The following is a 13,284-nucleotide window of genomic DNA, read 5'->3' on the forward strand; positions in this document are numbered from 1 at the left end:
TGTAAAGTAATAAACAAAATTTTTAAGACCCTGCAATGAGCAAATTTTTATGCATTGTTTTGGACGGTTGATGGTACAGTTGAGGCTTGGGTTACTTGCACAAACTGTATCTTTTGTATTTTGTTTCAGCAATTGTCCAGTTACACAGAGGAAGTCCGTGCGCAGCCTAAACACCATCGTTTCTTGATTGGCAAAAATGGCTCCAACATTCGTAAGGTATGTTCGTTCTTTGGTGTCTGCAGTCGTGCGATTTTATTTTGGGATGACAAAAATAGTGTGCCTGCATTGTTTACTATACTACAAAAGTACAAGTGTTGAGCAAATGCCTGAGCTTGTTTAAAGGGGTAACGGCACTAATTTTCTTTCATGCAGATCTGTACACAAAGATGGTTGCGGCCACTTTGAAAGCCGAGTAAATGCTTATATAGTAGACCCTCATTAAGGGGGCAGTCTGGTCTTGGACATCATTTTGTTTATTTCTTCAGTGATCTTGATAAAACTGCACAGGAATATGCCGTAAGAGCATAACACTCCCCAGAAAATGATATACTTAACACACTACAGTAGGTTTTTTATAGACTAATTTAGTTCGTTATAATTTACCGGTCAATTTTACTTCGTTACAATGAGGTTCAAAATGCATGGTTCTCAATGGAGCTTTCAAGGGGAATTTCATTTACTTCGTTAAATCTATTATTTCGTTACATCTCGTTATGTTATAACGAAATCTGAGTCTATTGAATATGTCGGTAGCCCTTCAATGTTTGTTGGCTTACTGTGATATTGTTAAATATTGGCGCAGGTGAGGGAGAAGACGGGTGCAAGGATCATCTTCCCAACAGATCGCGACGAGAACCAGGACACCATAGTCATCATTGGCAAGAAGGAGGCTGTGCTGGATGCCAAGAAGCAGCTGGAAGAAATGATAGAAAGCCTGGTCAGTCGGCGGCGTGGCTTCTGTGAAGTTGCTTTTGTCCCCGTTTGTCATGTGTGTGAGAAAGTGTTATGCTGAAAGCTTGTATTCTAGATTGACAGCTCAATTGCGCGACGTTGCAACCAGTGCAGTGCATCATTGGTCGTGTTGAGAAGTTGCTGACCACCTGTGGCACATGTAGTGCGTATGCAAATTGTGAAATTCTTGATGCACTATTGCTTGACTGGTTTATAAACGCTGAAATGGATGGACTTCAGAAACACGGGCCTCGACTCGATGCTCGACTGGTTTATAAACGCTGAAATGGATGTACTTCAGAAACACAGGCCTCTTGTGAGACACTGAAAAATTCGACACCGAATAGCTTGTCTGTGACAACAGTTCATAGTCGCGTAAAGTAGCCTAGCAAAACACGAAAACAAGAAAGTGAACACCATGAGTGCTTACTCGCAACTGAAAGCTTCATTGCTTGAACAGAAAATACCGCATTACATGGAGATTTTGCAATATCTCAAATAACGCATATGGTCCAAACGCGTGCAGTATATACAGTGAAAGTTGGATTTGCAGCGTGTGGCAGAGCGGTGATAAACTGCGTTGCTGCGTTTTCTACTGTGACATGTTAGATGTTGGGGCTGTCGGCTGCAGCTTCGGCGATCAGCAACCACATGCTTAGACAACTCGCCCCTGCCTAATCTATTCGTGGAGGCCGGGGCCGATTTCCGCAACAGGTGACAGCAAGTGCGACGCAGCAATGTAGTTTTTATCCGGTGGCTAATTTTTCGTCGCTTTGTAGTGCGCAGCAGATCCCGCAAACTTTCGCCGCCGACAGTTCTTGTTCATTAAGGGGAGAGGCTACACTTGATGGGCAATTTTTTTATGTGTAGATCTGAATGAAATTTTCACAGTTTGTATATTTAAATGTTCAAATTCTAAAAATTTAATTACTTTTTCGATAGGTCAAGCAGTTACCAAGATACTCCAATCAATGTATAACCTGGGTTTTTTGTTTGGAGCTTAACTAGCATCTAAGCAGGAAGCACCAAAACATTGGGGACAGTGTAGAAAGAACATAGAATGTTTAAGGAGTGCAATAGGCTATTAATCAATTTGCTGGGCCAGTTTCAACAAGATGTAGAGGACATCAACATTCACAGAAAAAAAAAGCCACCTTCACTTGTCAAGCAAGTGACCCAATTAAAAGAAAATTTGATGTGTATATTGCCTTCAAAATAGCTATATTGCATACTGCATGCATTTAAAAAAGAATTATGCTGATAGCTCTAATAGAACAGAAGTTATTTTCCCTTCAACTTGGACAATGAGCCAAAATTGCTGTTTTGAGAAAATGAAGAAAAACATTTCAAAACACCTTTATTGAAAAAAATACTAATAAAATCTTATGAAAATGCATCATGGGCATAATTTGGATGCATCCCATTTTTATCTTTCTTGTTGACCAGCTTTCTCAGACTTTGGGACGCTTATCTCTATTTATTTGAGGTTGCACTTCGACGACAATCCTTCTCCCTAGCCCTCAAGGATGGGCTGCTGAATATCGTGATTTCCAGCTGCTCTAGAATCTCGGAAAATGCATTGACATTGCTCGTGTTGAAGCACGGTACAGCTTCTGCAACAGCAGCTTGCATAGCAAAAAGAGAAACGTGCTGCTCCTTTGATACCATACTCCAAATCATGGATTGGAGGCTTTCATGTGAATTCAGTCTTGCCTTGCTGGCATTTTGCCTCGCTGTTGCCGACAACTACGACTCGAAGCGCCGTGGTTGTCTCGCGGGTGTGCGCGTCGCGAATTTCACTGGCACGGATCACATCAGCATCTACCAATACACAGTTGGAGGCGACATTGTGCGCGCTGTCAGGGAGGCCCGTGTCTACGCACACTTCACCGTTGGCGATAGCATCGGCGCGGTCATAATCCACGGTGTCCGCTATCCGGGAAGCAGTCTCCCACAATATCTTCAGTACACGGGCGGCCAGCATCCACGCCGCATACGCATGAAGAACCGTCTTCAGTTGCGACGGTGTTATCAAAAAACGTCTGCACTTGCTCCCGCGACACAGTCGCAGCACCATTGGGCTTTCTGCTGCTGCCTTTCTTCCGTGAATGGCCAATGTGATGTTGCGATCTGAACTTTTTCGCACCGCCGGTCGTAAAGAGAAGCACAAGCACGTTAAGGATATGAGTCGCGACACCTTCGCAAGGGCGATACTCTTTCAAAATGGCGGCAGGCACTGCCAGCAAGTTTTCCTATCCAATTGGGAAGCGCCATTTTGGTCACGTGTGTTATGAGAATTGAGGCTAGCCTGTAGCCTTTGCACGAGTTCTGCTGCCTATTTCTGCCATTCTCATGTCACGACATGACTCCCCTCCTTCGCTGTCTGCCGCGCTGGGGGAAGAGAGAAGTGACATTTAACCCCTCTCACCCGGTAGCGAATGTAGACTGTGGCGCCGTGCGCAAAGTCTCTCGGGATGTCTTGCGGTCGTGCGTCGGGGAGCGAGTCAGATTTCTTCGGGACAGCTGACGGTGAGCACGCATTCTCTTTTCCGTCCGTCCACTTCCATTGTTTGGGGCTCGTTGGACTTGCAACGGTGAAAGCTCACCTTTTGTTGCCCCTTGCGAACGCTAGGCCGAAGAGCGGTGAGGTGTTCTAGTGTGTGGTCAAACTGCACCGATCGTATCTCTCTGAAGCCAATGCGAGCGCCTTTGCCCTCGCTTGAGGAACCGGGCCTTTGTCTCAATGTCTCCGTGGATCACTTTTACCACGGAGACGTGCTCGCCGCACCCCTGTGTAGTACTTCTCGCCCGTGGCATGGATAAGCTCATTTGCTTTCCCGTCGCCTCATTGCAACGGGCTCTGTGCTGTGTCATGGTGTTGCCACAGACAAGAAAGTGCCACGTCCCCTCCCTGCTGTTGCCGCAGACTTCCAAGTGTCGCATACCCCCTTAATAGAAATATCACATACCTTGACGAGCTAGATCCGACCATGCTGGGTCTAGTCAAAATTGGTGGCCGAGTGGTTTTATTGGAAATCATTGTCGCAGCCTCTGTTAAAGCCTTCCCAAAACGCATCGTCCTCGGTTCCCTTGAGCGCGTTCAAGTGCCCCATTTTTTTTAAAGCTTTTTTCAACAATGCTGGGGGAACCACGTCCCGCGACACGGCGGTACAGTAAGTCCTAAGCTTTTGCACATAATTGAAAAGGCCTTCAATGTCAGGAAACTTATATTAGCAAGAGTGTACTCTTCTGCTTTCTTCCATACTGAGAGTCGCCCGTTGAAGAACTTCACGCTGAAGTGCATGGCGGTGACATGGTTTCCGTTTTTTGTGAGCTTGAATTGCACTGTATATTTAATTATTGTAGCCCGTCGCATGGGAACAGAAAAAACGCGATGGACAGATGGGAGAACCCAAACTTCCGAAATCAACCAAGCGTGCATTGCAGCGCGGACAGGGGCAAGCGAAGAAAGTGAAGGAAACAGTTGGTGCGCCAGGCCCTTGCACACCTTTGATGCAGAAAATAGTCCGTGCCATGTCGCGAGCGCGCATTTTCACGGTGAAAGACGCGGGGAGATAGAGCATGACCAACACTCCAGCAGTTCGGACAACCTTTCATCAGGTTGTGTGTTCTGGTACAGAATTCTAGGGACTGCAGTTCGGGGGAAGTTGTCAGGATAAGAGACATCGCACTCGCAGCCCGTATTATGTACGACTACGCACTCCTGCTCGGTGGGAGGCATGCCCGTTCAAAGCATCCGAGTAAATATGCGAGTAAATATGTAAAAGATGCGAGTAAATATTATTTTTTTATTATGGCTGGCTAAATATTAGGGGTGTACAAATTGCACGAATAAATATGGTGTATATCTAAATTTGACGCTCGACAAATTCCTGTGCATGCACGCCAGATTATAGCGGATAGAATATGGGAACATCCTCAGTCATGAGGGGAAGGCTCAACGGACAATGAGTGCTTTATGAAGAGACTTCTCAAATGACATGTGGCTACCGCCCTTCTACTGTATTAGCTTTGTTTAGGCAGTCTTGCTTATACCAAATGGAACTGTTTTCTCGAAACAGGAGAAAGTTGTGGAGGAAGAGATGCGCATCGACCCCAAGTACCACCGCCACTTCGTGGCGCGGCGTGGCGAGGAGCTGCAGCACATTGCCAACGAGTTTGGCGGGGTGCAGGTGAGCTTCCCGCGCAGCGGCGACCACAGTGACGTGGTCACTCTCAAGGGGGCCAAGGAGTGCGTCGAGGGGGCCCGCAAGCGCATCCTCGAGATAGTTCAGGACCTGGAGGCCCGTGTCACCATTGAGTGCGTCATACCGCAGCAGCACCACCGCACCATCATGGGCGCCAAAGGCCACAAGGTCAGTACCCATCTGGTCTGATCATAACTGCGAGAGCCACAGGGTTTCATATTGGTTGGAACTTGCTCCTTCAAGAGCTTGAAATTCAGATTTAACTGGGTTGAACTGGATTTTTCATGTGGGTGCCTAGGGAAGTCCTCAGAAATCGCAGGACATAGAAAACTGAAATTCATTGTGGTCATTCCTTAATAGATATCTCAGGGGGCTACAAAGCAGTTTTTTTTAGTTTTCCCTCCAAAAAATGTTCACACAACTTTGAATTTGATGTACTTAGTAGTTACCAAATTCATCAAAACCTGATTGTTTATTATAAATTAACAATACAAAGTTCGAAAAAAAAAAGGAGCCTGTTGCCGTTGTGGTGTACACGTATCCCGAAGGAGTACGGCCACCAGCGTGGGTCCGGTCTTAGCGAGCCGCAGGGCACGCGTTAACCGTCGCCGTGGCGGGAAACACGATACTGCTCAAGTCGCAACACTTTATTGTGGCAACACCAAACGCAGTACAGCCCGTTGCAAAAAGGGCGCGGCGGGAAAGCAAGTAGGCTTATCCACGCCACGGGCACAAAGTACTACACAGGGTGCCACGAGCACGTCTCCGCGGTAAAGGTAATCCACGGAGACACCGGGACAAAGGGGCCCGGTTGCTCGAGCGAGGGCAAAGGCGCTCGCGTTGGCTTCGAAGGGAGACGGGTCGGCGTAGCTAGGCCACGCACTAGGACACCGTACTGCCCTTCGGCCGTGAGTACGCAGCGGGGCAACAAAAGGTGAGCGTTCGCATCGGGCGCGAGGCGCCGTCAGCGAAGTCCGACGAGCCCCGAGCGACGGGACTCGACGGACGGAAAAGAATGCGTGGCTCACCGTTTGAAGTCCCGGACTGTACTCCCCGCTCCCGACGCAGAGGTTTCTCGGGGGTCCCCCGCGCGCGGCGCCACAGTCAACATCCGCTACCGGGTGAGGGAGTTAAACGTCACTCCGCCCTTCCCAGCGCGGCTGACGGCAAAGGAGGGCAGACATGTCGGGACATGAGAATGGCAGAAAAGGCGGGAAAGCCCGCGCAAAGGCAGCGGGCCAGCCTCAATTCCCACATCCCCCCCTCCTAAATTTGCCCTTTACCGGTCTGCAAAAGGCAGCCGGACGTCACCCATGCAGTTAAAATGACACTGCTATGAGCTACAGCTAACCTCAGTCCAGCCCTGTTACTGCTGCTAAAGAAAGATCACAAATGAGAAACAAAACACAAATAACAAAGTAAACACATGACACTATACAAATAACTGCGGAAGGGAGGACAGAAACGTGGCACTGGTGTTCGTGGTGCTTAAGGGGGATAGCGTCCACTGCGCGGAGGGGCGGAAAAGGGCGTGACAGTGTCCGCTGGGTGCGATGCCCGAGTGCGAGGTCAGAGATACGGGAGGGGGCTCACTGATGGCTTGTTGCTGCTCTTGATAAGCCGCGAGTCCGACGAAAGCCGCTTCGGTTGTTCAGAGGCCCCGCATTTCTGGCTCGATGATGGAGCTGGACGTTGCGGGAAGCCGGGCCTCTCCGGTGTCAGGGAGGCCGAACCAAAATTGGCTGCAAGGCGCCCTGGCGTTGGCCGGCAGCATATAGCTGCTTTCAGCTGGCCTCGCGCAGGAGCCATGGTGGGAAAGGCAGCACGGCTTCTTCGGCGACGGCCGAGAGCGGAGCACAGCCAGACGGTCTGACGTCGGTGGGTCAATGACCCCCCAGTACCTCCAGCGTCCGCATCGATGGGGGGAAGCCATGACGCACTCTTCGCGGGCTCGCATCGAAGCGTCACGCACCCACACACGCACAGAAGCACACACACACACCGCCGACAGCTGCGCGAGCGTAGGCGCAAAGAGTCCTTCGTCTCTCTCTCCCCCGGCAAGCACCGACACACAAGGTCACACACAGCTCCCTTCGCGATAGACGAAACGAACACGGAAAAAAAAGTAAAAACAGAGCAAAACGACACTCAACATCTGACAAAAAACATAAAATACAAATATCACTTAATATTAGACAAAAGAAACAAAATACACATGAACACTTCAAAAAAAAAAAAAATACACTGGCAGCAGACAGGGCGGGGTCAACTTCTTTACGAGAAAAGGCCGTAAAGAAGCTAACCTATACTGAGGCTAGACAGTAAACTGAGGGCCTTCGGTTGCGGAGAAGTCCGCCGTCCGGCGCGAAATCACAAAGGTGACCGCTTCCTCAGCTTATACCGGTGCGGGGTCCGAATGCGGTCCGCCGCTCCGGGTGTGCCCGTTGCTTGCGCGAAGTGCCGCAGGGCACTGGCGCAAGCTCGTCAGACCATGACAAAGGGCTTCAGGTCTGCGATGTGGGCACGGCTGAGTTTTTCCAAAGGGGATCTTTCAGCTAGTACGCGCCACGGACGCTCACTGACAATCGGTTCATAAGACCGGGCGGCTTTCCAACCCTTGGCTCAACCGTTTGTCAGACGTGGCAGGCACGGAATAGCGATAAAAGCCACGCTTCGTGCCGGGCCAGGTCACAACATTGCTCAGTTTGCAAAAACTTTCGAGCCACTCAGGTGACCGGCCATGGGTTCGTCGTGAGAGGATCGCAACAGTGCGGCTCTCAGACTTTTGGGCATAACCACCTTAAACGGGTCTATGGACTCGTCGTCAGTGGCTATATATTTCAGCAGGAGCCCGTCATGGTCCAGCAAAATGAATCCGCCGGGGACTCTGCGACACACGCTGTTTCAGCCCCCTAATCGCGCCCGCCGCAGAACAAGCAGCGTAACGGCGCTCCGCGCCTCGTCAAGACGGTTTAACGGCGCCCGCCGCAAAGCAAGCAGCGTATACGGCGCTCCGTCCCTCCGAGACTCGAAACGGATCACTCTGCTGAGCCTTCAGTAGCTCTTCGCTGCCGAAAGCAATTCCCATTCTCCCAAATGGGGGAGTCTGGTATCGCGCCCACTCAGGACCGCAGCAACTGCCGCGTGAGTCGGCGTTACGGGTTCGCTCTCGGCCTCGTGGCCTTCGGAAAGCTCCCCCGCTCGGCCGCTTCGCGGTGCGCCGCTTACCTGGTTAGCAGCCAAGGTTTGTCCGCATGGGGACTCGCCCTTCTCGCCGAATGGCGGCGAAGCTGCTGTTTCGCCCCCGACGCTTGCATGTGCTAAGGCACCGCGAGCGGCCGTCGCACCGAAATCCAGGTTCTCGGCAGACAACAGGGGGCACGGGATAGCGCGTCAGCTACCACGTAGCGGTGTATTCACCACAAAAAGGGGTGACGACACAGGCGAGCGCCGAAGCGCGCCCGTCGATAGAGGCGGTGGCCTCTTGGTGCAACGCGGCATGCCACGAAGCAGACATAACGTTCGGGTAGGGCAAGAGGCCCATTCCGAAGCGACGCGCCATCTCCAAAGGGAGCGGCTAGGCGCCTCGTGTCGTCACCGCAATAGGGGGTGCCGACACGGACAGGTGCAGAAGGGTTCCCGTCCATAGAGGCAATGGCCTCCGTGTGCAACGCGGCATCCGCTAAAAGGGACAGCGGACAAAAGTCCCGCGAAGCAGCCATGTTGCGACGAGCCCGAATCACGCAGGCGAACTGACTCGCTAAGAGCAATCAAAAGCTAGAGCTTTTGATACCGCGTTGGGCGCCAGTGTGGTGTACACGTATCCCGAAGGAGTACGGCCACCAGCGTGGGTCCGGTCTTAGCGAGCCGCAGGGCACGCGTTAACCGTCGCCGTGGCGGGAAACACGATACTGCTCAAGTCGCAACACTTTATTGTGGCAACACCAAACGCAGTACAGCCCGTTGCAAAAAGGGCGCGGCGGGAAAGCAAGTAGGCTTATCCACGCCACGGGCACAAAGTACTACACAGGGTGCCACGAGCACGTCTCCGCGGTAAAGGTAATCCATGGAGACACCGGGACAAAGGGGCCCGGTTGCTCGAGCGAGGGCAAAGGCGCTCGCGTTGGCTTCGAAGGGAGACGGGTCGGCGTAGCTAGGCCACGCACTAGGACACCGTACTGCCCTTCGGCCGTGAGTACGCAGCGGGGCAACAAAAGGTGAGCGTTCGCATCGGGCGCGAGGCGCCGTCAGCGAAGTCCGACGAGCCCCGAGCGACGGGACTCGACAGACGGAAAAGAATGCGTGGCTCACCGTTTGAAGTCCCGGACTGTACTCCCCGCTTCCGACGCAGAGGTTTCTCGGGGGTCCCCCGCGCGCGGCGCCACAGTCAACATCCGCTACCGGGTGAGGGAGTTAAACGTCACTCCGCCCTTCCCAGCGCGGCTGACGGCAAAGGAGGGCAGACATGTCGGGACATGAGAATGGCAGAAAAGACGGGAAAGCCCGCGCAAAGGCAGCGGGCCAGCCTCAATTCCCACACCGTCTTCATCTTCTTTTGGTGTGGTTCGCAATTCATTTTTAGGCGTAAAGCATTGAAGTGCCGGGTCCAGCAATCGGATACACTTGGCGTCACACTCGATAGCACTGATTAGGGGCATGTACGGAGTCCGACGATCTCGGAAACACTCGGTGCCATACTCGGTGTCGCATTCTCGACTGGCGACAGCTGACAGCACAGTTCGGCTGCCGCAAGCGTCGACCGAGTTGGCATTCTCAGCAAAAACAGCGGAATCTTGGTGCTCGTACAAACCGCATAGTACGCTTTTGTGCACAGGAGCTCTGCACCGTCCTTGGCTTCGTTATTGGCTTTGTTACCGGCACTAGTTGCAAAATAAATTGGGGAAAATGATTGAAAGGATAGTGAAAGGCAAACAGCGGCTCTGTAGATGTCGGTCACGGCGAATGGAGCAAAGAGCAACAACGGGGAGAGCGCATGCCATCGAAGGAAGCCCCCACTGCGGCCCAGCAGCAAATGGTGGGTGTGCTTTCTACCGCGAGATATGAATGCGCTGCTCTAGCCAATCAGCACTTCGTATTGCTTTCGGGAAAACCTCAATAGAGTCTCAACCGTGCCGCTGACGCCATTTCGCAAGGCTGCAAACGAGGGAGAAAGAATTCACGCTCAAACCAACAGCAATGTGGCACGGGACGACCACATGGTCTGGGAATGGCACGCCTGCGAAGTTTGGTTTGACTTTATTTTTTTTTGCGCATTATGCCTCTGCAGCCTCGATATTATGCATCTTTTTTCACTTGGGGGGTTGAAATACATGCTTATAATTACAAAGTAGGTAATACAACTTAAAATATGGTTTTTCAAAAGCCGACCTTTTCGCGATTTTGCTATGTTGCTGGAAGCTCCTGCTATGTTGCTGGAAGCTCCTGCACTTGTAAAAAATCTGAGATATGTTGCATTTACCGCAATTACTCGAATCGAACGCGCACCTTTTTTACGGTTAAGCGAGTTCATAAATCGCATGCGCGTTAGAATCGAGTACGAAAAAAAAATGAATACGGTCAATCTATTGCCATCGGCATTTCTAAAATGGCCGCACCTATGTGCGTCGGCATGGCGCGTCGACCATATCTGCCTATGTGTTTCCCATCTGCCGCACTTCGTACGTGTGCTGAGGAGTTTGTCATCTTGTAGTGCATTAGCATCGAAGGCATGGAAGGATCGACTCCAAAAACTCTAGTGCACCGCGATGCCGCTTTTAAAAGAAAGGTCGTGTATGCAGAAACGGACAGAAATCGGGCCGCATCGCGGTCGTTCGGAGTTCTTGAAACGTGCTTGCGGGACTGGCGGAAACAAAAGCAGAAGATTGTCGACAGCAAAGCTTCACGCAAAGGCTTCAGTGGGCCACAGCAGGGTCGGTTTCCGCAAATTAAGGGGGGATGCTACACCTTCCAAAAACTCTTTTATATTTGCGAGTACCTCAGTCAAATTTGGAGAGCCTGTGTAGATTTTACTGCTGATTTCAAAAATCTAATTCATTTTTTTGCTGTGACAATTAGTTTTAAAGATATAATGAACTGCGACTTTTTCAATTAAGGCCTAACTAGCTAATTAACTGTAACTTGGATATTGATGTGCAACCTATAGAACCAATTCGGTATGTTCACAGTGTGCAATAAAGTATAAATCATTGTTCTGGGCTATTTCGAAGCAAAGTTGTAAGATGTTGAATATGACATGAAAAATTTCCCCATCTACACTTGAAACAAAAGATCCATTTAGAGAATTTTCTCCAAAAATTATTACAATAAAACTTACTTTACGAAACATCCCCTGCATTTATCTTCGAAACAAAAAAGAAATCGTAATGATAACCCAGATAGAACAAGAGATATTGCTCCGGCATAATGGGACGCACATGAAAATTGTCGTTTTGAGAAATCGAGAAAAAACGTGGGCAGACATTTTTATTGCAGAAGATGCAACAAGACAACCTCAAGACGCACCAGAAGCATAGTCTGAATGCATTCTGTGCTCATGCCTCCTCTTCACTAGCTTCCGGAGTTCCGATGAGGCTGTTCTTTTCTTGTTGGAGACAATGCTGCGACGGTGGTCTTTTTCTCTCGCTCTCCTGGCACCAGTACTTGTCGCATTCATGTCCATTTCACCTAAGATTGCCGTTGCAGAATTCAAATTGCCCGTGTTGAAGCGCAGCACTGCTTCTGCAACAGCTGCTTCAACAGCGAACAGGGACGCATGGTGCTCCTTGGGGGCCAAACTCCAGATTACCGAATGTAGGCTCTCGTTGGAGTTCTGCGTTTTGCCGCGTTCGCACCTCTGAAGCAGGGCTCTTTCCGAAAGCCGGGTATAAACCGGTAGTAACGCCTCTGCCACGTCTTTCGGTAGATTGTAGGCATGCCTGGGGTCGGGCTCACCCTTTGCTTTTGCGGCATTGTGCCGACACCATGAAGTTTCACCAGCTGGGCACAGACTGTGGTCCGAGCATTCATCAGTGGAGGTGACGTGGCGGTATGTGGCCATCACAGCCTTTTGCATCTCGCCCACGTCACCTTCATGCGATTTCAGAGCCCGGCCATAATATGTGCTCAGCCTGGTGATCAGCTCACCTGTGAGCCTGCCTTTCCCACCAAGGCCTCTTTTCCCATCGCACTTTTGTTTCTGCACCAGGTTTCTCAATGCGGTGCCCATCCGTTTCTGTACATGATTAATACAGTCTTCCTTCTGCACGTCAATGTAACCATACACCTTGGCGTCTTGTATGGCGCAAAATGTCCTAGAGTCTCCATCAGACAGCATAGTTGTGTAGCGCAGGCCATGGCGTTCAAGCGACCTCTGAAATAGAATTAGAGCCGCCTCCACTTCCATTTGCCCCGCTTTGCTGTTCGTATTTTTTTGGCATTTGTGGTTAGCCTTCCATTCTTGATAGCCCTCACTACTAGGCTTTGGGCCCACCTCGCAGCCTAGGCAAAAGTTGGAAAGAACGACGTAGTCCAACACGTAGCCACTAAATAATTCGATAACTGTGCCCACGCCGATGTGGGAAGAATGGCCTCGCGTCTTCCACGTGCCGTCGTAGCTAACGGCAATATTGCCCCGGTGGCCGAAGCACAAGTCATCATAAATTGTTCTAACCTTTTCCGCACATTCGCTCATAGCGGACTCAGCCGCTCGCGTTGCAGCGGGTGCCAGCGTGTTCTTCAAATGCCGCTGAAACGTCTTGTGGTGCATACCGCGGTGTGAGATGCCCATTGTTGCGAAAATATCGTTCATTTTCGTTTGGCCGTTGCCGGTAGCCACCATCGCCCTCGAAGCGAGAAGATTTACTTCAAACGGATTGCACGTTTTCGTGCCGTTCGCGCGGGGCGAAGTCCATTCATTCGCGATCTCGCCGCACCTTTCACACTGCACTAGCACTTTCACGGCAAGTCCGTAGTCCCGATCCCCTCTGACGATCGTAGCCGGTCCGTGGCAGGCTTTGCAACACAAGGCACCCATTATCGCGTTTAGGATATCTAGATGCATAAGCAGATAAGGAGCAGCGTGGTCAGAGTCCTGTGCGGTTGCCTCGCTACAACTCGCGGTGAAAAA

The 13,284-nt window shown here is 50.8% G+C and overlaps 1 protein-coding gene across 1 annotated transcript in view; it reads left to right on the plus strand.

The window, feature by feature from the left end:
• The window catches only part of Dp1 (satellite-binding protein 1 Dp1), a 46,280-nt gene that overhangs the window by 21,924 nt on the left and 11,072 nt on the right, over positions 1–13,284 (plus strand). The window contains exons 9-11 of the mRNA XM_037426554.2: positions 130–216; positions 803–937; positions 5,034–5,327. Of these exons, the coding sequence (XP_037282451.1) occupies positions 130–216; positions 803–937; positions 5,034–5,327 (516 nt within the window). The remainder of the gene's footprint in view (positions 1–129; positions 217–802; positions 938–5,033; positions 5,328–13,284) is intronic.

The sequence above is a fragment of the Rhipicephalus microplus genome, chromosome 3 (assembly GCF_043290135.1).
Source record: "Rhipicephalus microplus isolate Deutch F79 chromosome 3, USDA_Rmic, whole genome shotgun sequence".
NCBI lineage: Eukaryota > Metazoa > Arthropoda > Arachnida > Ixodida > Ixodidae > Rhipicephalus > Rhipicephalus microplus.